Source organism: Pygocentrus nattereri, chromosome 19, assembly GCF_015220715.1.
Source record: "Pygocentrus nattereri isolate fPygNat1 chromosome 19, fPygNat1.pri, whole genome shotgun sequence".
In the NCBI taxonomy this organism is placed as follows: Eukaryota; Metazoa; Chordata; class Actinopteri; order Characiformes; family Serrasalmidae; genus Pygocentrus; species Pygocentrus nattereri.
The window spans coordinates 6,670,499-6,694,924 of NC_051229.1; the positions used below are offsets into that span (position 1 = coordinate 6,670,499).

The window sequence follows — 24,426 nt, forward strand, 5'->3', positions numbered from 1 at the left end:
GTGTGTGTGTGTGTGTGTGTGTGTGTGTGTGTGTGTGTGTGTGTGTGTATGTACAACCCCAATTCCAGTGAAGTTGGGACGTTGTGTAAAACAAATAAAAACAGAATACGATGATTTGCAAATCCTTTTCAACCGATATTCAATTGAATACAAAGAAAAGATATTTTTTTGCACAGGTGAACAGGTTAATTGACAGGTGAGTGTCATGACTGGGTATAAAGGGAGCATCCCTGAAAGGCTCAGTCGTTCACGAGCAAGGACGGGGCGAGGTTCACCACTTTGTGAACAACTGCATGAGCAACTAGTCAAACAGTTTAAGAACAACGTTTCTCAATGTGCAATTGCAAGGAATTTAGGGATTTCATCATCTACAGTCCATAATATCATCAAAAGATTCAGAGAATCTGGAGAAATCTCTGCAAGTAAGCGGCAAGGCAGAAAACCAACATTGAATGCCCGTGACCTTCGACCCCTCAGGCGGCACTACATTAAAAACCCACATCATTCTGTAACGGATATTCCCACATGGGCTCAGGAACACTTCAGAAAACCACTGTCAGTGAACACAGTTCGTCGCTCCATCTACAAGTGCAAGTTAAAACTCTGCCATGCAAAGCGAAGCCAGAACAACAACACCCAGAAACGCCGCCGGCTTCTCTGGGCCGAGCTCATCTGAGATGGACTGACGCAGAGTGGAAAAGTGTCCTGTGGTCTGACGAGTCCACATTTCAAACTGTTTTTGGAAATCATGGACGTCGTGTCCTCCGGGCCAAAGAGGAAAAGGACTGTCCGGATTGTTATCAGCACAAAGTTCAAAAGCCAGCATCTCTGATGGTGTGGGGGTGTGTTAGTGCCCATGGCATGGGTAACTTGCACATCTATGAAGGAACCATTAATGCTGAAAGGTACATGCAGGTTTTGGAGCAACATCTGCTGCCATCCAAGCAACGTCTTTTTCAGGGACGTCCTGCTTATTTCAGTAAGACAACGCCAAGCCACATTCTGCACGTGTTACAACAGCGTGGCTTCGTAGTAAAAGAGTGCGGGTACTAGACTGCCCTGCTTGCAGTCCAGCCCATTGAAAATGTGTGGCGCAAAATACGACAGCGGAGACCCCGGACTGTTGAGCAGCTTGATGTTGTACATCAAGCAAGAATGGGAAAGAATTCCACCTACAAAGCTTCAACAATCAGTGTCCTCAGTTCCCAAATGCTTATTGAGTGTTAAAAGGAAAGGTGATGTAACACAGTGGGAAACACACCCCTGTCCCAACTTCTTTGGAACATGTTGCAGGCATCAAATTCCACATGAGTGAATATTTGCAAAAAACAATAAAGTTTATCCATTTGAACATTAAATATCTCGTCTTTGTAGTGTATTCAATTGAATACAGGTTGAAAAGGAATTGCAAATCATAGTATTCTGTTTTTATTTATGTTTTACACAACGTCCCAACTTCATTGGAATTGGGTGTGTGTGTGTGTAAAATATTTTGTTACCTTGTTTCCTTCTTTCTACGCTCATTGTCCATCTTATCAGCTCCACTTACTGTATAGCTGCACATAAGCATTTCACAGTTTTCAGGTGGAAATGGTTGTAATGATCAAAAGCAGAAGAGCTGTTGTTCCTCAGGTGACCTGAGAACATGCGCAGAGCATGATCAGTCCATCCGTCCGTCCACAGCTGTGTGGAGAGTAATATCTAGTAGCGCTGTAGTTCAACTTCTCATTACACAAGCACGAGAGTTCAGCAGGCACTGGTCTATGCAGATTTGGAAAATAGTGGTCTTCTCAGATCAATTTGTTGTCACGATGTTCTCCACAAGCGGTAGAGTGCATGTGCGTCGTACAACGAGACCTGTACAGGCCTGAATGACTGACCACTGTAGTGAGGAGGTGGTACAGTGGCTCTGTTATGCTGAGGGGTGCATTTTGCTGGCGTGGTTGGGGTCCAGTTTGCCCCTTGCGACAAATTTTCACAATCTAAAGTGATTTTTCAGGTCGGTAGCTCGAAGTGGCCGACGGTGTGGAAGATCTGTTGTTGTGAGAGGAGAAACGAGTGAATCTTTAGCCTTCCAAACAAGCTCTGAAGTGATCGGAGGCCTTCTGACATTATCAAGCCTGTTTGTTATTTACGACTCAAAATGCTCAGTCCTGCAGCATGTGAAGGTCTGAGATTTACCCAAGGAGTGATTCAAACAGTAAATCAGAGAGCTAGAAGAGCAGCGGAACAGCCAGAGAGACATGCATGAACACCACCTGAACAGCAGAGAAAGCAAAGCTGGTGGTATGAGACCGCTTGGACACGCTTGGCTGTCGTTATAGCGCTGTGACGCTCAGAGTGGAGCTCGAGCTTACGTCACATTATGCAATACATCATAACACATTTTTGAACGCAACCACACGTGGAACGCCGCCCGCATAGCTCGAAGCATCTGCATTCCTGTCCTTGCCTGAAGTATGATTCGGGCCTTAGAGTGAAGGGTCACCGCAAACCAATGTAATGTCAGAGTGGTCAGAGATCCTTGTCTGTTACATACTGGCTAAATATAAAAGGTGTTCAATGAAGCTCATAAGCATTCAGTATTAGGTGAAATGGTTCTTCTGCTTATTTCTGTAAGAGTGCAAGTTTTACAGAACATTTCAGGTGGGCGTAATCTTTTAGTTTTTGGTCGTGAGGGAGGAGCTGTTTGAATCGTCACTCAAGTGAAATACACCAAAGTACATGGTGTTCACAAAGTGCGTGGTATGAATCAGCTGCGTGTCGTTGTGATGTGTCCACTGATTGGCCGATGTGGAAATAGATATGCAAACTGAGGCTAGGAGGCCACTTCAGAGGGCCCGTTGTCTGCTTTAAATAAAGCTGTGTGAATCACAGGGCTACCTATAGAGGAAACTTGTCAGTATGCTGAGAGCCCCGTTGCCTTGGCAACTGCGGCCATCCCCTGCCTGTACAGGGAAGACTCATCGGCTATATGCACCTTTACCGGTCTCAGAATAAACCTCCGTTTTGCAAGAAGAGGCAGGCGACTTTGTCCCGGAAGCTTCCAGTGCTTTCCGGGGTGGGGGTACTTTTGCATGTTTGATCATGTTAGTGCATATTATTTATGTATTAATTCCTCAGTACATCAGCTCTACCAGCTCACCTTTACATGGTAGTCCTAAATAGCCAATGGAGTCACTACAAATGTGTTATCTAGAGCGTGCTGCTGGTGTTTTCATTATCCTCTTGCCAGAAATTAAGCTTCCTGGAATCCCTTGTCCCTCGGAATCCCTGGAATTCACGTTTCATCTCTCAGCTGTCTGTCATTCTGTGTAACATGTAAACTGATCATAGGCCATTACATTACATTACATTACGTTACGCATTTGGGTTGGATTTTATGCTTCTTTTTCAGTGAACTGATCATTTTTCCCATATTAGCTTATCTCTGTTTTACCATTAAACCATATCATGCATTTTTCTTAGTTTATTTTTCCCCATCGGTCCACTTATGATGTTATGTATGAGTATGTGTCAAAAATGGTCTTAATACCGATCTCTCCTTATCCCTTAAAATCAAACATGCTGCTGTGTTACTGTGCCTTTAAGACTGATATATATGCGAATTAACTCTGTTCTGATTGGCTGTATAATAATGTCTCATTCAAAAAGCAGCCTAGACTGAAACACTGCTTATATCTTCAGTGTGAATGGGTGGGGCTAAACTGCTGTAGGGTGAATAGACAGATATCTGGAATTGCACTGATTTCTGTAACATCACGAAAAACATTGAATCCAAACCCAACAGTTCTTAGTGTGAATGCACGTTTTTACACATTAACAATGCTTGTACACTACACTCTCGGATATAAAGGTATGAAACTGAAACTGGGGTGCTGCCCGTATTATCATTGAGGTGGTACCCTCAGGGGTGCATCTTAGTACCTTTTAGTCATGGAACATAACTGTACCATAATCCATCCATCCATCCATCCATTTTCTAAGCCGCTTCTCCGTCAGGGTCGCGGTACCATAATCCAGTAAAATGACTCCACACACCCCGTCTCGTCTCCAGGCCTTTATATTTTATTGCATTGTTTTATAACATTAGATTATGAAACGGTACAAATACAAACTTTTTGCCTGGAAAACCTTATTTAAGGTTCACAGTTGGACCTTAAAGCCATTGCTGTACCCTTGAAGGACCATTTACATTGTTGGTACCTTGATAAACAAAAAAATACACCCCGTGGAACCTTTAATTCTGACAGTGTATATGAAACTCTTTTGTATAAAAAAGCTAAAAAATTTCAGCTTTTCATTGTAAGTAATAATTTTCCCAATATCAGATGGCACCGGGGGCTCTCTTCGTCAGTGCTGATAGTTTGCGAATATGAATATGCAGGCTTAATGTTGAAGAGCTCATGAATATTTGCTGTGTGTCTACCTGCCTACATCATTCACTGTGCATAATTTGCTGTCAGTAATGTGGAAAGGAGGGCATAGCACAGGCTTAAAATGAGCTTGTCGACACTTCCTGCTCATCTGCTCAGTCGTGAAAAAGCTGTACTGCATCTCTTGGTCGAAGATTACCATAAATTTAGGGATTACAGTGCGTCTCTGCTTTTCCATGCTTTTGCCACTTGTGTTTGTTTCCCAAGAATTCTGCAGTATATGCTTCCATCTGCACCATCAACAAGCAAGCCCTAGTTCATTTTCCCAGAGTTGCAATCTGTAATCTTTTATCTATCTCTATTTTATGTATCTATCGTTCCCTCCACCCGTTCATCTATCCATCCACCCCTCCATCCCATCCATCCTATCCATCCCACCCCGCCCATCCCATCCCACCTCACCCACTCCACCCAAATCCATCCATCCCACCCCACCCACTCCACCCATCCCATCCATCCCACCCCACCCACTCCACCCATCCATTCCACCCATCCATCCCACCCCACCCCTCCCATCCACCCCACCCCACCCATCCACCCCACCCCACCCCACCCCTCCCATCCACCCCACCCACCCATCCCAGCAATGTTCCCTTAAGCATTTATTCACCAATATTTCCTTTTTTGTGCTCCTTCTGCAGAAGTACCGGCACCATGACGAGGACACATCGCCGCAGGAGCAAAGCTCCCCTCAGCTCACAGACGAGGCCCCTGGCCCGGAGCTGGTCCAGGTGGCTGAGAAGAACATCTCCCAGATCGAGAACGTCCACGGCTACGTGGCCCACGCCCACATCTCCCCGATGAAGGTGCGGCCTAGTGTGCTCTGGGCTTTTTCTGAACTGCTTTTAGCTGTTTTAGCTGTTTGCCTGTTCCAGCATTACATGTTATTCGTTCGCCTCATTATCCAGATGTTGCCATGCCATCCAGTTTCATTGAACACGCGCACGTACAGAATGTTTTAGCAGCTCCCTTGCTGCACATCAGTGTAAAGAAGAGGAGTGAACAGGCCCAGTACCAGTTTCTGATTGTCACCCCCCACCCACTCCTCACGCATACACTATAGTCAGATGAACTGAATAACCCTGACGAAAATGTACTGCGTAGTCTGAGCGGAGAATTATTCGGCGGGGCAGACGATTTTGCTGCCGGGGTTTCTCGATTCCCAACTCAGCTCAAAATATAGGGCACGTTTCTCCGCTCATGGGCGCAGCATGATTTTTATTAATAGCGTGCAGCGGCTAATAACACACTCGCAGAGCCCACGGGCTGATTTCAGATCCATTGCATCCCCGAATGCACTCTGATCCAAATCATTCCACTTAGGACATAAGAGGCTGCAGAGATTGCATGTCCTTATTAGATACTTGGCATCGCTGAACTTGGACCGCTTCTGTAAAGTTATGCACGGTAGGCTGGGCCCAGTTTAGTGATTTGAGCACTGGACAAACGTACACTGATGGCTAAAAATATTAACCGCCATCTTGATTCCTACATTTTGACTGTCTTTTTTTCCATTTTTACAGATATGTCAAAAAGCACGTCAGCAAGTCTGTCGGAGATTAAACAGCTCTGCACAGTTTAAAGGCTAGCATGTGATGGTTTTGCACAATTCTAATTGGTACGATAGACGCTCCCGTTACTTGTTGGCCAAATTAGGCTTGTAGCTCCAGGCAAACTTTGGACTGTTTTGTTGGTTTGACTACATTTAGGCTGTGTAGGAAAATCGTTATATTACACGGACCTGTTCAGTCATTTGAACTGATTATAGCTATTCATTCAAGGGCTATAATAGAAAACTGTTGGTGCTGCAAAGGTTGTGAAGATTTTCCCACATATTCATAATTTTTAAACACCAAAATGTACATGAAAAAATTGCATTGTAATGTTCATAATTCAGATTGCCCACAAGAGGGCGCTGTGAGCATTCCAAGTTTTTTCTGCATCGTTGAGCGTGCACAAACCCACATCAGCCTTAAGATTGAAGGGCCCCTGAGGCTCTGAATGCAGAGATGCCTTTCAGCAGGCAAATAATAAAACCATAAAGCCTAGCTTGCCTAACATATAACATTACAGCCAAAATAAAGAGCTTTTTGGGTATTTTGTAATGGTCCTTTGGCCCTAGTTTCGTTCTCTAGTGTTCAAATGACCTGATACGATACAACTACACCAGAACTTAACATGTGTCGCATGACTACACTGAGCAGGGGGCGAATGAAGGGGCAGTGATTACACTCGGGCAGTGGGAAAGTGTCCGATACAGCATACATCGCACAGTTAAAATAGCTATTGAGTAACTGACTGTGAATAAATCACCACAGCTTCTATGAACACTGATATTTTCCCAATATTTGAATGGAGATGTACACATCAAGGTCCGTCACACTGTAGATCTATGCGATAATGTGGCATTGTACAGTCCTGACGCTGGTCAGTTTCTTTCCACTGTTCTTAGTTTTCATCATCATATTTTTACATCGCAAGAGACGAGAAAGCAGGAAATAAAGATGAAGGAGAGCACTTTTATTGACACACATTAAAATACACTGAGACTCATAACTTGAATTTTTGCTGCCTGGTGCTATAAGACCATTAGAGGTCAGTGATAATGTTTGTTTATTAGAGCTCAAGCTGTCGGCAGTTGGGAGCTACTAATCATACAGCAAAGAAGTAAGATAACCAGTCGGTTAGTTCGGTCACTTCAGGCATATACTTTAACAGATGTACACAGACAATTCAGCTGTTAATCCAGTTTATTTACAGTGGCCCAAAAAGTACTGGATCTTTTGTGCCATTTTCCTCGGAAACTAAATGTTAAACCAAGCGACATTTATTTTAAATGTCATTAAAAGCTGCCTGCTGAGTTTCGGATCAAATCTTCAGAGCAGTTCCTTCTGCAGGTTTCCATCTAAAATGTGTTTGTGCACTTTTGAGCTCATGATCATGTCAGTAAACACAAGCTCACCAACACAAGTGTAAGAAAAACACCCAGACTTTGGCGTTTCCTTCTCTTCTATACAGAAGCCTCAGTACAGACAGAACGTCTATACTCAGTGTTTTCCGTGGTTTCACAATGGTTAAAGTGTCTGGTAACACTTTATTTGAATGGCCCCCATTGACCAACCAACTGAGCATCTTTGTAGATATCTGATCGCACTGAATGTAAGTAACATTTAGCCAAATATCTATTAAATGTAACTGAACTTGAAGTTGAGTGTGTAAGATTCTATCAAATCTATCCGCAACATTAAACCTAATCCTAACCCTAACCTCAAGGCAAGACCTACACCTATTCTTAAACCTAACCCTAATCACAATGTTGGGTATGATCACCAGAAATACTGTCAATGATCTAAGTATCTGTAGATCGTCTGTAGGGGACCATCTAAATAAATTGTGATCCAGTGTCCAAATACTTTTGGCAGGCCACTGCGTATGGCAGTTAACGGTCATCTAAAATTTCGTGATCCCGACAGGTTTAGTCATATCATTTGTAGTGGCCTCCATCGCAGTAGTGAAAGTGACCTAGAGCTAGTAAATCCCCCCAATATTAACGGCTTATTTGAATGTCTGGGTGAAATCGCTGAGCCGTTTAACTCAAGGTGAACTACAGTCTCGCTTCAGTCTGCTAACTGAAAGGCAGAGCGATTGCCTCTGTGTCCAGAGAAGATGTGTGTGGATGTGTGACTGTGTGGCTGGAACATTTACGAGCTGTCGTGCTCCACTGCTCCCCTCTGCTCTTAGATTGATGACCCCTCTGCACTTCCTCAGTCCTGGACTAACAGCGTTATACACGCACCATGGCCACCGATTTACGCCTGGGCCTCTCATGACTTGCCGGTCCCTCGACTCCCTCCTCACCAATGAACTCATCCTTCTGTTCCCACCACTCTCTCTTCTCCCTCATCTCTTTGCCTCCCATCCATCACACTCTCACCATGAGATCATCCACCAAAGGCCTCACCTCGCCTCAGATCTAGGGCTGCAATTAGTGATTACGTCTACAATCGACTATTATCCAGTTTGACCGTACGGAACCGTTAAAACCTTCTGCAGTTTCCTTTGGGTTTATCCCATCACAGCTCCATCGTCGTTTAAAGTTCCATCTGTGCTGCATCTCTTTCCATTATGAAACAACAACACAAGCTACATCACCAGCTATGCTTCCTGTAGTGGATTGCAGTCTGTCAGTGAGTGTGTTTACATGCACTTAATAATCTGATAACTGCAGAGAATCAGACTTGGTCAGTAATCCCATCAACGATTTTACATGCACTTGAGTAAACAGATATCGGGCAGTGGTCAGATTTCTATAAACCCGTAACGTAAAACTCAAACTTCATGCTGCTTTTTTAGCATTATTTATTTATTTTATTTGGTAAACATCGCCCCCTACCTGAAAATATGTACAGCCTTCATCTAGAAAACAATATTTAAATCCTACATTTGCTTATTTCCGGTACTGCCATCTGTTTTGCACATGAACACACTGAGAAAAGAAAGAAATCAGAGTAAGAGTATCCATGCACTGAGAAATCTGATTACTAAGATTAAATCCAGCTCTTTTTATGTGGTTTCTTAACGGACTGTCTAGACCTTACTCTGATCTAAGAAATCATAGTGTGCTGTTCATATGACCAATTGAATAATCAGATAACTGCAGAAATCCCTGTATGATCAGACTATTAAGTGGATGTAAACGCACTCAGTATGACTGTGTGGTAGGGTTGCATAGACTAGCCAACTAATAAATTCACTATTAATCATTGTGGGTAGCGGCCCGCTAGTTGAGGACAGCGCTTGAAATACAGCGGTGGTAAAAATTACAGTGAAGATGCAAGAGGACAGAACTGGGCGAAGTTTCTGCTAAACACAAAGCCCGAAGTACTTTTATTGTTGCAAGCTGTGTAAAACTGCAGTGAATAATAGGCTTGTAAACCAAACCGAGCTTGGTTTTGAGACCAGGAAAGGGCAGCTTGACGTGCACAACAACCAAACATAGAACGTTAAGTCTGACAAATGCAACGAAAACGAACTGGAGAACCGGTCGGCCAACTCACGAAGATATCTCGTTTTTTTTTGCTGCCTGTGGTTTCACCAATGTGGTGATTTTAACGTGCATTTTACATCAGACAGTCTGGACTTCTGTGAACGGAGTGTTTGTGACTGCAACGTACTGAAACCTCTGCAGTTAACATCTCGCACCTCCTCAGCGCCTGTTACTAAAGAGTTACTAACAAAACACTTTTCACAGACGTCCCGAACGTTCACGTTTTCTTGGCTAGTCGACTTTCTGAATGACTGATGAGTAAAAATGTGTGAAAAGATCCGATGAAGCTTCATGGGTCTTAGAGGAAGGAAGCTGGGCAAGCCTTCACCCCAGCGGCAAGATCTAGCTGAACAGATCCCAACTAAATTGGAGAAGAAATTGGTCCAGAAGCTTCTTTTAAGTTACATTAAAAGATGTAAGAGGTTTTTTTGCTTCTCTGATAAAGTTCGATTTCCGAGATGCAAGGATTTTTAATGACAATGAACAATATAGACTTGTAAAGTGTTAAGTTTGACAGGTTGAAGTTCGTAAGTTCTTAAATTGTCTTAAGTCTGAAGGGACTTTGCCTTTGACATTTTATTCCACATCACAACATAAATAATGCAAGGTTGCTTGTGCAATACAACACTATGCACTAAACTGACATCACTTTTGAGCTAGCATATTCAAAATGGACAACAATATTGGTGTGAGTTATTTTGACGAATCATGATTTAGTTCTAAATTGCATTGAAAGTCTCTGCATACACCCTGTATAGAGCATAGTAGAGCGAATTATACATTGACGCATCAATGTTTTCCCATGAACGACATCGTCAGTGACTAATAGACCTTGTTGACTAATCATTGCAACCCTACTCAGAGCCCACTCACCCTCTCCGTCAGAGGCCCATTTTCACCAAATCGCCCTCGGCTACAGCCTGCCATCAGCCACCTACCTCTGCTGGAGGTTTAGTAGAACTGCCGTAGCAGCGGAAGTGTTTAGTGTTCAGTTTGTCGAGCAAGAACGTTTGGGGCGACGAATGGCACCTTCTTCCCTCCTAACTGAATCTCGTTTCTCAGTTTGATTAAATGCCTCAGGTGCTATTGTGACTTGTAGAGTATATTCACATCGCCGTGCACCATAAACAAGCTGTTATCACTCGCAGTGATTAATCACCCGCCATCATTGTTTGTCACAAGACAAATAGTGTGGGCAGAGAGAAACTTCTTGAGGAAAAGTGCTTGCTGTGTTGGGAGATCAGGGCCGTGTCTCCATGCCATACGTTCATCACCGTGTGGAGTTTCAGCTCCACCTTGTGGATCATTCACGTCACAGCAGTTGCGCAGAGCTTCTGTTGCTGATGTGCTTTTGCTGGAACAAGCACACATTGGTAGTTTGTTTTTGTGCATTGCTTTGGCTTTGCTTGCTTGAATTAAGATACATAATTATTAGGAGTACTGTGCAAATGACAGTAAGGTATTTCATCAACAGGGTATTTAATAGTTTCCTGCTAAACTAAAGCTGAGTTTCTTCATTTGGAGGCATCGAGGGACAGTTTCTCAGACCTGTCTTTGAATAAATTGCACTTCCAATGGTTTAATCATTTAAGGATCCTGTTTAGTCTAGGCCTAGGTTTAGTCTGGGCTCATATGGCTGCAAAGTTAAATTACAATCTTTATATTCTGTGGTTTAGACCTTTGTTAATGAAAGACATTTTGTTGCCAAATTCATGGACATTTTGACCCTAAAAATTCTTTGGCCATACTTTTGATTACATTCAGGTGTAGAATCTATATGATTTTGCATTTCGATGTTTCTTCATTCATGAAGAACTGTTTCTTTGAAATTTTTTAACCTAGTCTTAGACTGAAATCCAGTATTAGTGTTGTTTCACCATTGAAAATCCTATGCTGTCTAGACTTGATCTGTGTCTGAGAAGCCGGCCCTCAATGTGCGATATGTTTGAGCCAGTTATCTTTAGTAATATTGCTTATAGTTTATATCTGCTACAGCTTCAGAGCTCAAGTTTCGAGTATATATTTCTATGTTTTCATTCCGACAACACACAGCCGAAGCATCCTTCTCTTTCACTCCCACTCTGTTTCTGTGTCTGCTTCTCTAATGATCTCTTTCTGTCTGTCTAAGTTAGGCTATAAGCTCTTTTTAAGTCCTACCAGTGCAGTGTGTGTTAAAATAAGCTGAGTTGCCCCCTCCCTGTAGGTTGAGTCGCTGGAATGCATCTTCGATGGGCCACCCACGGTGGGGAGCGAGGACAGCCCTCCCCCCACCCCCGCCTCCCTGTACCCTCAAAGCCCCATGACTGTCCAGGTAACAGCCTCAAACCCTCCCTGATTTCTCCCTCCAACATGGGAACTGGCAGCGACCATCTTTATGTGTAGGAGTTAAGTGCAGTCTTGTGTCTTGTCATGTGGCTGTCAGTGGTGGTCAGTCATCCGGTCATGCAGTCATGTCATTGAGTGACACTGCACTCAGGGCAGACAAGCACATAAAGCACTTTGCCATAGGTGAATTTGGGATGGGTGTTATTCATTTTTTGCAATTCAAATATATCAGCACTCGAATATCCCAAACAAGGAAGGACCTTTGAGGTTCGGTTGATTTAGTCGTTTATCTTTGTGTTTTACACATAGGCCTTGTAGTTTGACTTGGGTTCCGATCAGTCGGCAAAGTGGGATCAGCTTCTTGCCGTAGGTTTTGACAGCGTGCACTCCATCTGAGCACAGCGTGAGAGTCACGATTTCCCTTAATGTAAGGCGCAGTACCAGCTGCTCATATCTCAACGTTCTTTGCAGCACTGTTACATGCGACACTTGAGAATACATGATTTATTCTATGGAATCCACAATGATATTGGTTTCATATGTATATCAATGACATTCGTATAAATGACATTCGTCATTTAACAGATGTTAAGATTTGGCCGATATGGTATCAGACCAGTAGATCCAGGTAGATGTAGTCCAGATTTCTACAGTTTATAAATGTTTTTGTATTGAAATCAGCCAATCCTTGAATGGAAGTTATTGCATATCTCCACTGTCCCAGAATTCCCATATTGGTGCATTGCTAATTTTGTGCCTGATGTTATATGGATGCCCAATCAAACAAATGAATCTAATTACTTAAGGGATATCCGTATATCCGCACATCCCTAGTTGTCTCATCATGTCTGTGGTGTCTGGTGGTCTGGTCATGCAGTCATGTCGCTAAGTGATGTCCTGTAGATGTGGACCCAAGAACATTGGTGTAGATGGAGGCTAGATGGTGCAGTTCCCAGCATGCATGAAACCACAGCTCCCCTACTTTGAACTTATTTGTTGTTTTCATTGGCGTGTTTGTGTATATGTGTATCTTTAGATGGGCATGAGATGTTTGGAAGTTGGCTGTCTGTACTTGGTGCAAAAGTCGTGTAAAAGTCCTGTCTGGCTCTTCGTTGCTTCGTTTTCTGATGGCCTTGACTATTAATGCATGTTGACATGCACAGAAGCACAGTTGCTTCTCCAGTGCATGGATGAATGTTTGAGTGTTTGGACATAAACATGCTGGATCGTGACTGCTGGTCACCTATGAGTGTGCCTTGCTTTTCTTATGTGAAGGGAGCATGAATTTCTGCTACGAATGCAAAATATAGTCCATAGGTTCTAATGATGGCCAGGTAATTGGAAATCAATAGCAATGGTGATTAAAATCAGGAGAATAGGTATCCTCTGTTAGTTTACAAGCTGTGATGAGGATGAAGGTGTCCAGTAGAAAAGCCCCTACAATTCCTTACTGCTTTTCTTAGAATTGCTAAGTGTTCCTGTGGTCTGGAATGATCAGCCTTGACCCCCCCCCTCTGCCAGTTTCCCGTCAATGACGTCAGTCCTGTTTCGTCTCCTTTGTGGCCACTAAGTTGAACAGATAGACCCCCACATTAGAGAACGCATCAAGAGGGGCGGTGTGTCGAACGCAGAGAGGATGAGGTGCTAAGTCGCTGTTGCGCAAGATCAGTAATTCCACAAGCGACTTGATGGACGTCTGTGGTCGGGATTTGACAAAGAAAAAAAGGGAAGACAGGTGGTAAAGAAGAGGAAGAGTCGTTCTACAGGGCAACTCGTGGATGCTGCGTCTGTTTTTTTGGTTTGGGTAGAGAGAGAGAGAGAGAGAGAGAGAGAGAGAGAAACAGCACTGTAGTGGACCGAATTGGCTGTGTCAGGAGAGAGAGAGAGAGAGAGAGAGAGAGAGAGAGAGTGAGACAGAGTGAGTGAGCGAGTTCCAGCCGAAGCCTCTCGGCGTCCTGCTGACTCATTTTGGAGCTGGAAGAGGCGGACGGAGGCACCTGCTCTGCCCCAAGCTCTCAGCCCTTCACGGCACAGGGAGGGAGGGAGGAGGTGAAGAAAGCAGCGTGTCAGGGTTGTGGAGATTGTGAAAATCTTTCCCTCTCCCTCCCTCTCTCTCCCTCCCTCTGTCTGTCTGTCTCTGTCTCTCTCACTTTTCTCTGCCTCACTTTCTTGCTCCCTTGCTCGCTCTCTCTCCCTCCCTGCAGCAGTGTGCGTCAGACTGCCACTGCCTCTCTCTCTTGCTCTCTGTCTCTCTCTTCCTCTTTTCTCTCTGTCTCTCTCTTCCTCTTTTCTCTCTGTCTCTCTCCGCGCTGCTCGTCACAGGTTCATATAACCTGTGAGGCATGTTTTTGTCGCCGGCTCGCGCATTGTGCCGAGAGAAATGCCTGCGTAGGTCGGGTTGCTGAGCACACACACATACAGACACTCTCACTCGACCCCTGGCCCACCATGCTCAACTCAGTTTGGTATGCCAAAAAGATGGGCCGGCGCATCATGGGCACGCTGAGGAGGACCAAAAGGCTTCATCTGCACTTGTTGGTAAGTCTGGAACGCTGCAGTGGGGGCAGACGAACGACTGGGCACGCATGACCAGAAAGTATGTGATGGCATCTCTGTAACATTGACAGCCTCTTTGGGCTTCATGTTCCATGGCCACACGTTTGGAGTCATTAAGATTGCTGAGTCCTTCGGGTTTATCTGTTGCGTCCGGTATCTGCTCACTCACTGTGCTGCCTTGATTTATTGATAAGAACACTTGTTTTTATGCAAAACAGCAGAGTGAGACGAAGCACGTGATTGCCAGCAAGACTGGTAGCTGGTCGTGCATTGATGGAGCAGAGGTGCGTCATTTTGAGGCGGTACGTCATTGCCCGTAAAAAAGGCTTGACTGCCTTTTAAGATTACGGGGATACGCCGTACTGTCGGAAATGAACGATGCCGTTTTATTGCGGCAGTTTGTCTGTGATGTCCAGCCTATCTGTGCACTCTAATGGGAAAATGTGGAGGCACATACCTCTTCCCCCTGCTGCCTGGCAACCTGCGTGCTCATGTCATGCAGCAGTGCTTGCAGTCTCTTACACAGCCAGCTGCATACGCGCACACACACACACACACACACACACCGATTATTTGCTCCATAAATGCTGTGTTAGCTATGTAAAATACTGTCGATCTTTGCTACTTCTTCGATTCCTTTCAGATTGCACCCACAAAGGATCCAGGCTTAAAAAGATACTATGAAAATGATGTGATGCGTGCAATGTGCTTGCAAGAGTTCTGAGAATACTCACCCTGTCCATCACTCTGCACTCCAGTGTAGAATGCATCTCATTCCTACTTTGTAAAGTGCATTTTGTTTTCTGTTGTTTTGATCCATGAATAACTCCCCCAATACAGCTAATTAGGCCCTCCTGAGACTGTCTTTCCTGACTTGCATTTGAGTAGGAAAATTCCTACTGCCTGAGAGAGCTGAGTGTTGTAACTGTTAATGTGTAGATGAATTAAATGTGCCTTTTTATAAGGGGTAGCTAAGTGATGGACCACACTGCAGGGAATGTGAGGAGGTAATCAGTAATGGCTCCTCCCTTCCTTTACGGTAGGCAGTACAAGGAAACTGGCTTTTATCATTGAGCTGATTCTTCCGAAGTGTTGTACAGACAACATCTGTGGGTCCTGACAGCATCCATTCAGCTGATGACCAGCAGTCGAAGGGCCTCACCCTGGCCTTGGCTGGACCAATTCTTTCTTCATCTGCAGAGGATTTGAAAAGGATATTCCAGACATCTCTGCCAATGAGCAGCCTTTGTAGGAATAATGCAGCCAGTTATTTTATAACCAAACTGGTGCTTCTGTTATCAGTTCAACAAGCTGGTTTTCACATTCTTTCAGTCTGCTGGTACCTGTCTTGTTTGATGCCCCTGTGCCATTCAGTGATGCAGTGTGGTGATCTAATTGTCAGTTTGCAAGGTGAAAGGCAGGGCAACTTGGCTCTAAGAAAAGGCTCTTAATGAGTTTTATACTCATTAGACATGCACGCAGTGTGTTCAGGGGTAATTGGGAATGTATTATTGATGTCCTGCCATATCTTTCGTCAGACGACTATTGATGCCTGACCGTTGTCAGACGATTGTCACCTCTGAATCGATAGTTAAGGTGAAAATGAAGATAAGCAACTTGCACCGTTTGATGTAGAAGTGTTTCATGCCTTCAGTTTACAAGATATTCCCTAGAAAACCTATAGCTGTCCCGTAAATACAAACACTGCATTGTGATGATAAATCTTCTCTAGTCACCCTAGATACTGATGTACCTAAGCCAGTGTGTTGATGCATGAGTGATAATGTTTTTCTGCCACTCTGCACACTAATGAACATGTCAGCAGATGAAACTGAGGGGCTTGTTTACTGTACAGTCTGGTGCAGGCCAGGAGAGCGGAACCTGAATGGGAAATCCTGCTGGCTCTCTTAGATGTGTGAGTGGTTGCCATGGCTTTAGCTCCCGCAGGAGAGCAAGCGGAGCCTGGTGACAAAATTACCCAACTCATCCAGCACCTGTGGCACATCTCCGGAAGCTTCTAACTGGAAGGGTCCTCTTGGAGCGGCAATGGAGAAGATACAACGCACTTTGCACACTGAACGGTACAGTGAAAAATTCTTCCAAACACGACGGAGCGCTTAAAACGACTCGGAACAATCTTTATTGCTTTACTTGTTGAACTTTGTGATTGGTCTCTCCACTTAACCTGGATGGTTGTTTCCAAAGAACTATGGTAGCAGAGCCCATGATGGAAGGGTTGAGCTCATTTGGATCAGTTTCATTTTGATTATTTCCTGATGACCGACAAAGAACTTTTGTTGAACTCAACAATGTGGAATTGAGCTGCCTGCTGTAATTCAATTTCCAGCTTTCAAATTTGCCATTTGATTGATGATACTGGGGGCAAACAAGAGTATTACTATAGCAACGGAAAAAGATTGAGTGCGAGCTTTTTGACGTGTCCAGAGTTTGATTTCTATCTCTGAGCTTGCCGTCACCAGCTATTAATGGAACATTGTCAGCGGCTGAGAGAGCGGATAGCCTTGCTCAGATTTGTCTTCTTTGCAGTTTACTTGGATTCGACTCTCCCTGTTCACTTGAGTGCAGTTTGGTGTCTTGGTGGGCGTGAGGGAGTGTCTGAAGAGCCCCAGAGTCATGAGGACACTACAGAGATGAAACCACCAGATACAGCCCAACACAGGAAGCCACTCTCGTAATTAAGGAAATCGTTCGGAAAGGCGCTTGCTCTCCCTCAGCCTTGGGCAAGATTTGTGTTTCCGCTCTTGTCTGTGCCACGCTCGCGCGTGGAGTGTGTCCATTGGTGATGAACTACATCTTTGGTGGGAACACCTTGTACTCCAGGGGGAGTCGAGGCGGCAGCACCAGCTCAACCCACGGTGGTTCTGTGGGACCCAGGCTTCGCCACTGGTCTATGCGCAGCTCCTCTGAAGAGCCTGCCGAAACCAGTCCATCCCGCTGGCGCCGCGTCCTGGCCGTTCTCACTCGCCTCAATGCCTTCACCAACTGTGTTGCTGCAAGAGCCAACCAGGTAAGGTCAGCTGGGCACTGCTTCTGTGAGTTACCGTGTGGAAGTCCAACCAGGAAAAGGAGAAACATTTTTGTTCCATTCAGATGTTTGTTAAGCAAGTGTCCTGATTTCTGATCTTGTTACTGGCGGTTGTGTTTTGCTTTGTTGGGCAGTATATTTCACAACAATTTCACAACTGAGCTGGTGCCCATAAGCCTATAATTGTTCTTGTGTTCTTTCAGTATTTTGCACTTTTGCACACAGCTTGACTTAAGAATGCAGAGTTTTTGATAACTTTTTGGGAAAAGGCATATAAACTCATGAAATTGATTGTGTCATGTTAAATATATTTTGCAGTGCTGGAAATAAGTGTTTTGGTTTGTAACTGGCAAGTATGTACCTGAAAGGAGGACGTGTTCTGAGCTAAATTAAATCTTGGGCTTACTCTTGGAGATGGAGACCAAGAGGGTGGTAACAAATTTGATTAATATATTAGTACATTATATAATTAGATTTTGTTGTACAGCTTCATTTTAAAGCAAGTGATACTTTTATCTTACAGTTCCACCAGCTGCTGTGGTACCACTGAAGCACATGTGACGGGTCATCTCCTTAATTTACATTAGACCTGTGAGCGTAATTGAGCTAATATGTAGTAATGTAATGCATTTGGCCAATTGTTTAGAGGCGTGGCTGTTTCAGTTACTCAAACAGAGTGAAAAATCAGCTCTGGGTCAGGTCAAGGTCAGCAAGTTCGTTCTTAAGTCTATATTTTAAAATATTCACATCTGAAAAGATTACATGAAATCATGTTTCTAATGTTCTGCCTACATAATAAAGATCTAATGTAGTGTAATCTAACCTCTCACAATGAGGAATGCAGTATAGTGGAAGGTAGAAAGTGATTTCTCAGCTTAGTTTCAAATTGATATGAATGATCAACAGTTCTCTACCACATTGATTCATAAAACATAATATTCCCATTCATGCCAGAGTCCATGTATTGCCAGTAGATGGCACTGTAACTACATTGTTCTCTGAAGCCAACCACCTTGCTCTCAGGCTGATCTTAATCCCAAGTAAATCCTAGCAAATTTAGATTTATGCCCTCTCTTGTTAACCACTGCTGCATTTCAGTGTGAAATGTGCATAAATGCTCAAGATCAGATTTAAGTGCTGTTAAACATTTCTTGTCCTCACATGGGAGCTGTTGATAATGAATTGAACAGTTCTGCAGTCCATTCAAGCACAAATAGATTTTTCTAATTACATCAGGTTTGGAATGGTGGAGCTCTCCCAACTCGCCCCGTTTTCCTTCCACTCATCAAATCCAAATCCATTTACGTGCCAATCCAATAGCCCCACGCAATCCCGGCCATGCCTGTATTATTTATCCCTCCGTTCATAATTTACTCAACGTAGAGACCCTTTGCATCCACAGTCGCAAGCCATCTGTCATGATAGTGTGAATGTGCTTCTCATATCGTGGTTTAATATGTAATCGAATGGTTGCTAATGCATTGTGGAGGTTATTTGAAGCATTTGGAAATCTGTAAAGTAGCTAATAAACAACTCAAATGCACTTCAGGGAAGCCCAGTTTTGATCTCTTTCAGTAGGTTGCTCTGGTTAGAGAAACGTGCAGCATCAGAGAGATTCTTCCCTCTAGGTTAGAGTGGAGGACTGAGCGTGTCTGTTCTTCTGCTTAATGACATATGCTAGATGAACGGCTTTATCTCGTGGCCCTGTGTGCGTTAATGGAGGTGGGTTCCAGTCCTTGTCCTGGAGTATCTATGCCCTGCATTTTTTAGCACCAGTTCAGCACTTCAGTTCAGGAAGGACCTGGTTAATTAATTGGTTGGATCTGGTTTGCTTGATCAACGGAAATATCAAAATAGGCAAGGCAGGGGTGCTCCAAGAGCAAGATTAAGAAGCACCGGGGTTTGGAAAGGGGCGTCTGCAGAACGGTTCTTTTGCTTTTCAGTTCAGAGTGTTGGCTGCGGTTGAGGCAAGCTGGCTTTGGTGTGTGAATTCGAGCTCAGCATTGATTATTCATGCCAGGAAAAAGCCCCTCTGCTCTTGTTGGCTGTGCCCATTGGAGCTCGCTAATTGGCATGAGAGCGCAAGGAGGTGAGAGGGAGAGCGAACAAACGAGAGAGACAGAACGCTAGACAGTAGAATCCGTGTTTGTATGTGTGTCAGCAACTCGCAGCCCACGCTGCACACACGTACACAGCAGTGGAATGAGCTGAAACCCGATTGGATTCTCCTGCTAATTTGTTGCCAAGGTGCTCCGGGAACACTCTCTCCAAGCTTCTTTGTGCAGCGGAAAAATAATCCTTCAGCGTCCCCATCTCTCATTTCTTTTTCTTTTTCGTCTAATGGTGAGCTTGTTTTTGACGCCTTTGCTCTAAGGATGACCACCTACTTCTCCAGCCCCGATTACACCTGCCGAAGGTCCGATGGCACCGAGAGCGGGCTTCTGGAAAGGAAAAACATCCCACATCCAAGAGTAACCCTCAGGCAACAGCTTTCTCAGCCTCAGCCAGCCTGCTACAGCTCCTGCACCCTGCCCGCTAATGCTGGCAAGACCAAGGCCAAGTTCCTCAACCTGCGGGACAGCGTGAAGAAGAGTCCCACCAAAAGCACAGCCAAAGTTTCTGTCCCAGGAGAGCGGTTTCTGAGCAGGGCTGAGCTGCTAAGAGCAGAGCTTTCGTTTAATAAGGTACGTTGAAGGATGAATCAGAGGTGGGGATTTGGAAGGATTTTGCATTCGCGTTTTACCTGATTGCAGTGTTGGATGGTCTTACCGATATTTCGGTGATAGAAGCCGAGTTACTATTTTGTGGTTGCTGGAATTTTACATATTAAAGCTCTTATAGCTGGCTGTTCATCTGTATAACTGGTTGTTGAATTATGCTCTGCGATATCCCCTTGAGTTGGTTGAGTTGAATGTAATGGTCTATTCCTTTCTTAATCCCTGCAGTCCATCATTGCAGCGGCACGATTTCAAAGACTCATGTCTTTTTTTTTTTTTTCTTTTTAATCGTGGGGATGTTTGTTTTTTTCTGTGCTGGAAAAAGACAATATATTTGCAAAAACTGGAAAATAGCACGTATGCTAAATCAATTTCATTGTTTGAGGACTGGAAGAAATATCGTAATCATTATTCAACAGTGCAAATGATCACTGTTGGTAGTTTATCTGTGTTACTGTCAATTCTGTGGCTCATTAGAACAAACAGCGTTTGTAGTGTTGTTGGCTATGTGTGTATTGGGAACTCAATCCAGCACACATGCTCTCTGTTTTCATCTGCTTATAGTGGAACATGGAACAGTGGCTAATGATATATTAGTAGATTTTCTATGTTTATATTTGGTCGATAAAGCTGTTGGTACCACATGGTCATCTGTTCTCTTTCCTTTGTTTTTATTTTTGGGTTGAATTCGTTTAGAGCAATTAATTCTACAATTATAGGTCTAATGTGGAGTAGTAAAGTAGGGCTCGAATCGATGGAATTGATGAGGACCGATTTTAGTCTCAGCTTGGAACGTGTCCTGTGGTTTAACAGCAGCACAGATACATCTAAATGTTCAATGAAATGAAATATATTTGAATGTGCCTTAAAGAATGTCTGTCTGTTTTCAGTTTGTTTGCGTGCATATTAATTAGCATGATGGTAAAGTGAATGAGCATATCTCTAACATCATTGGTTGGGCTCATTGACGGTGTCACTGCATGTTTGCGAGGACAAAGATGTTAATAATTTTGAGAGTGAAGTGAAACAGTGTGTTACGAAACAGATGAAGGCTCGGCTGTGCATGTGCAGGAGTCTTGACCTGAGACAGTTGAGTGAACGTTCAGCTGAGGGAACTGAAGGAGAAAAGCTGCAAGCCGTTTGTGTTGGAGATAAAGAGGTGGTAAAGACAGTGATCTGATGCACTGGCACTCCTTTTAGTAGTATGTAGATAAAGTTAAGAAATTCAAAGGTGAAGTTTTCAATGAAAGATATGCAAATCTCCTACAGAGTTTCTATAAGCATCCAGGGTTCAGCATGAACTTTTTCTTAGCTTACATGGTCAGGACAGAATTCTCTACTAGAGGTCTGCACTTCTGCGAGATTGCCACTGAAACTGTGGGACCTGCCACAGTATCTTGCCGTGCAGGACAAAGTTTCAGTGTTGTGTGCGGGAGTGGGCGGGTAACCAGCCGACTGCAGGCGGGAGCGGGATGAGGCACCCTGGACAGGACACCAGTCTATCGCAGGGCAGACATAAAGACATATACACTCGTACACACATTTGCTTTTAAAAACATTTTTCAAGTATAAATAAGACGACATCCACAAATCTCTTTTGATATTTAATTCAGTCTTGCCGTAAAAGATGTTAATCTTATGGTTATAGGTTTCACATACTGTATATACACTGTATGGCCAAAAGTATGTGGACACCTGGCCATCCCACTATGTAAGTTTGTTGGACATCCCATTCTGAAACCTTTGCCATTTATATGGATTTGCCCTTCCAAACACCACCCCTATAGACAGCTCTGTGTATAGACAATCATCAATAAAGCTGTTTCATTCAAAACACCGAGTACTGAGCAAACACACTGAGAAACTGAGCTACAGCAGCTCTGCTGACTTGTCACACCATGCACTGAAACTAAATCCAGGTAGTGATGTAGGCAGTGGGACAGTGTGGTCTGTCTACAGCCTATTTTACAAAGACAGCTTGAAAATTCATTTAAAGTTTATACCTCACAAATCTGTTCAGTCAAACAGGCTGAAGTTGGCCAGTCTTTAGTAACAGATGTTGACTCTTTTTCGACTCTGTTTTGCTACTTTTGGGAAAGTAGTTGTGGTTGTTTGTGATTAAAAACAGGCTAAATTTGCACAGTGAATTCCTGGTGGAAATTTGCCAGGGCAGAGTTTAAACATTCTCTGTCACTGGAGACTTTGTGTCCGATCTTCACAGAATCAGTAACATTTGACTTATTAGATTTAAGACGAATCTCAGCCAGCTTGGCTCCTTTGTTCATTAGTGCAGCAGCGTACACTAGACTTATATCATATGGTATCAGGTAGTATCAGATATTGGTATCAGTGTATTTTTGTTAGCTCAAGTACAAGTAAATGAGCAAAGTATCAGTCCAGTACCTGTTACACATTTTCCATCAATCTGAAGAAACTTTTCACTATTTAAGCATGAAATGGTTCTGTTTAGCCTTTACTGAAGAACCCTTAAGCAACCATCTTTTTAAAATGTGTATATTTTCTAAATATAAGCCAAAAACACTCAGCCAGCATAATGTTAAACACATTAGAATTAATACATGCTTAAAACATTAAATTAGCTGTGTAGCAAATAAAAAACATTACTAGTGCTGCTTCTAAATATTTTAGATTTTTTTAATAAATTGTTTCAATCAGTACATTTTAATTAGAATAGATTAAGTGGCCCTTATTAGTCCCGCAACGGTGAAATTTCACCTGCGCATTTAACACATCCATGCAATGAAACACCACATACACACTAGTGAACACACATACTAGGGGGCAGTGAGTACACTTGCCTTGAACCAGAGCCCTGGGCAGCCCTATCCACAGCACCCAGGGAGCAGGTGGGGGTTAGGTGCCTTGCTCAGGGACACTTCTGTCACATACTGTCGGCTCAGTGGATCGAACTGGCAACCTTCTGATCACAGGGCTGGCTCCCTATCCTCCAGACCATGACTGCCCTCTGAAGCAGTACGGGGCACTTCAAGTCATGTCCTGTCAGCTCAGGGGACCTTCCGGTCACAAGGCTGGTTCCCTGACCTCCAGCCCATGACCACCCCGAAACTTATTCATTGCCTTCTTTTACTTGCATTTATTTCCTTTAACCCATGTGAAATATAATGACTGGACAAAAAAAGCTTAAATAATTGCGATCATGTAAAATAACTGAGATCAGGCAGGTGAGCATTAACTGTCACAGGCACTGTAGAACCTTTAGGTGAAGAACCTACTTGTCTTTTCTACTGAAGCTTAGTTGTACATGGACTAAAGGGGGTGAGGTTGAAAGCGTGAAACCCTTAGGGGCGTCCCCGAGGATGTAAGCCATGTAAGACTATGGACGTCTGCCGTTTGTGTAAGCAGACTCTCTTTCTCCTCCGTCCGAAAGTGTTTAGGCCTGTATTTTCTCTTCTGTACAGCATTAAACTGCTGACCGGACTGTCGCACCTTACAGAGCTACAGTGTCCACTAACGCAGAGTTCAGATCTCAGCCCTTTTGGTTCTGCAACAGATTTCTGACCCTCCTTTTACAAAGAAGTCAGATGTGACCAGCCGGTGGAGTTAAAGGAAAAACAACAGCATATAATAATTCAACACCGTTATATTTTTAGGCACTTTTCAACTCCGCTGTCAGGTTTTCTCACACTGCTTTAGTTATATTGTCCGTAAACATTTATGCTAAATATTTTTGTAAAACACTTAAACGAATTCCTTTGTGACATTGTTGTGTTAAAAGGGTGTTGTAGCCTAAAACGAGAGCCCAATATGTTATCTGGCTAATTCAGTATGCGTGTAGAAGGGTGTTCTCTGTAGAGGATGAGTTCACTTATTTTCATTTAGAATGAGATTCCAGCTTTATTGGCCAGGTATGCTACACATACAAGGAATTTGGTTTTAGTTACAGGAGCTCACAGATCACAGTATCAGACTGACATTCACATGTAGGGAATAAGATCAAATAAATATAAAATAAAACATGCATTCCTATCATCACTCACTCAGACACACACACACAGTCATACCTGTAAACCTTACAGTGTGCAAAGTATGAGTCTGAAGTTAAAGTCCTGAGTGCAGCAGCAGTTAAAGGGTGTATTAAAGGGTGTATAGTGGCGGAGAAAGAGATCCATGAGGTGACAGTCAGATAAATGGGGTAATATGGCAGTTGAGTAAGGTGCTAGAATAAACACTGGCTTGAGATGGCAGTTCCTGAGGATGGAGTTGAGTTTGATACTACATACCAGTATGTGTAGAAGTGCAGTTTGAAGCTGGAATATT

General features: G+C 43.6%; 1 protein-coding gene across 22 annotated transcripts in view; it reads left to right on the top strand.

The window, feature by feature from the left end:
- The window catches only part of dlg1l (discs, large (Drosophila) homolog 1, like), a 204,596-nt gene that overhangs the window by 96,775 nt on the left and 83,395 nt on the right, over positions 1–24,426 (top strand). For 11 of the 22 annotated variants that reach the window (XM_017720025.2, XM_017720027.2, XM_037547724.1 and 8 more), the window contains one exon: positions 5,078–5,242. In XM_017720025.2, coding sequence (XP_017575514.1) covers positions 5,078–5,242 — 165 coding nt within the window. Of the gene's footprint in view, positions 1–5,077; positions 5,243–11,686; positions 11,795–13,701; positions 14,347–19,685; positions 20,095–24,426 lie in introns of those variants that run through there. The other 11 variants (XM_037547728.1, XM_017720022.2, XM_017720024.2 and 8 more) reach the window with 3 other exon arrangements.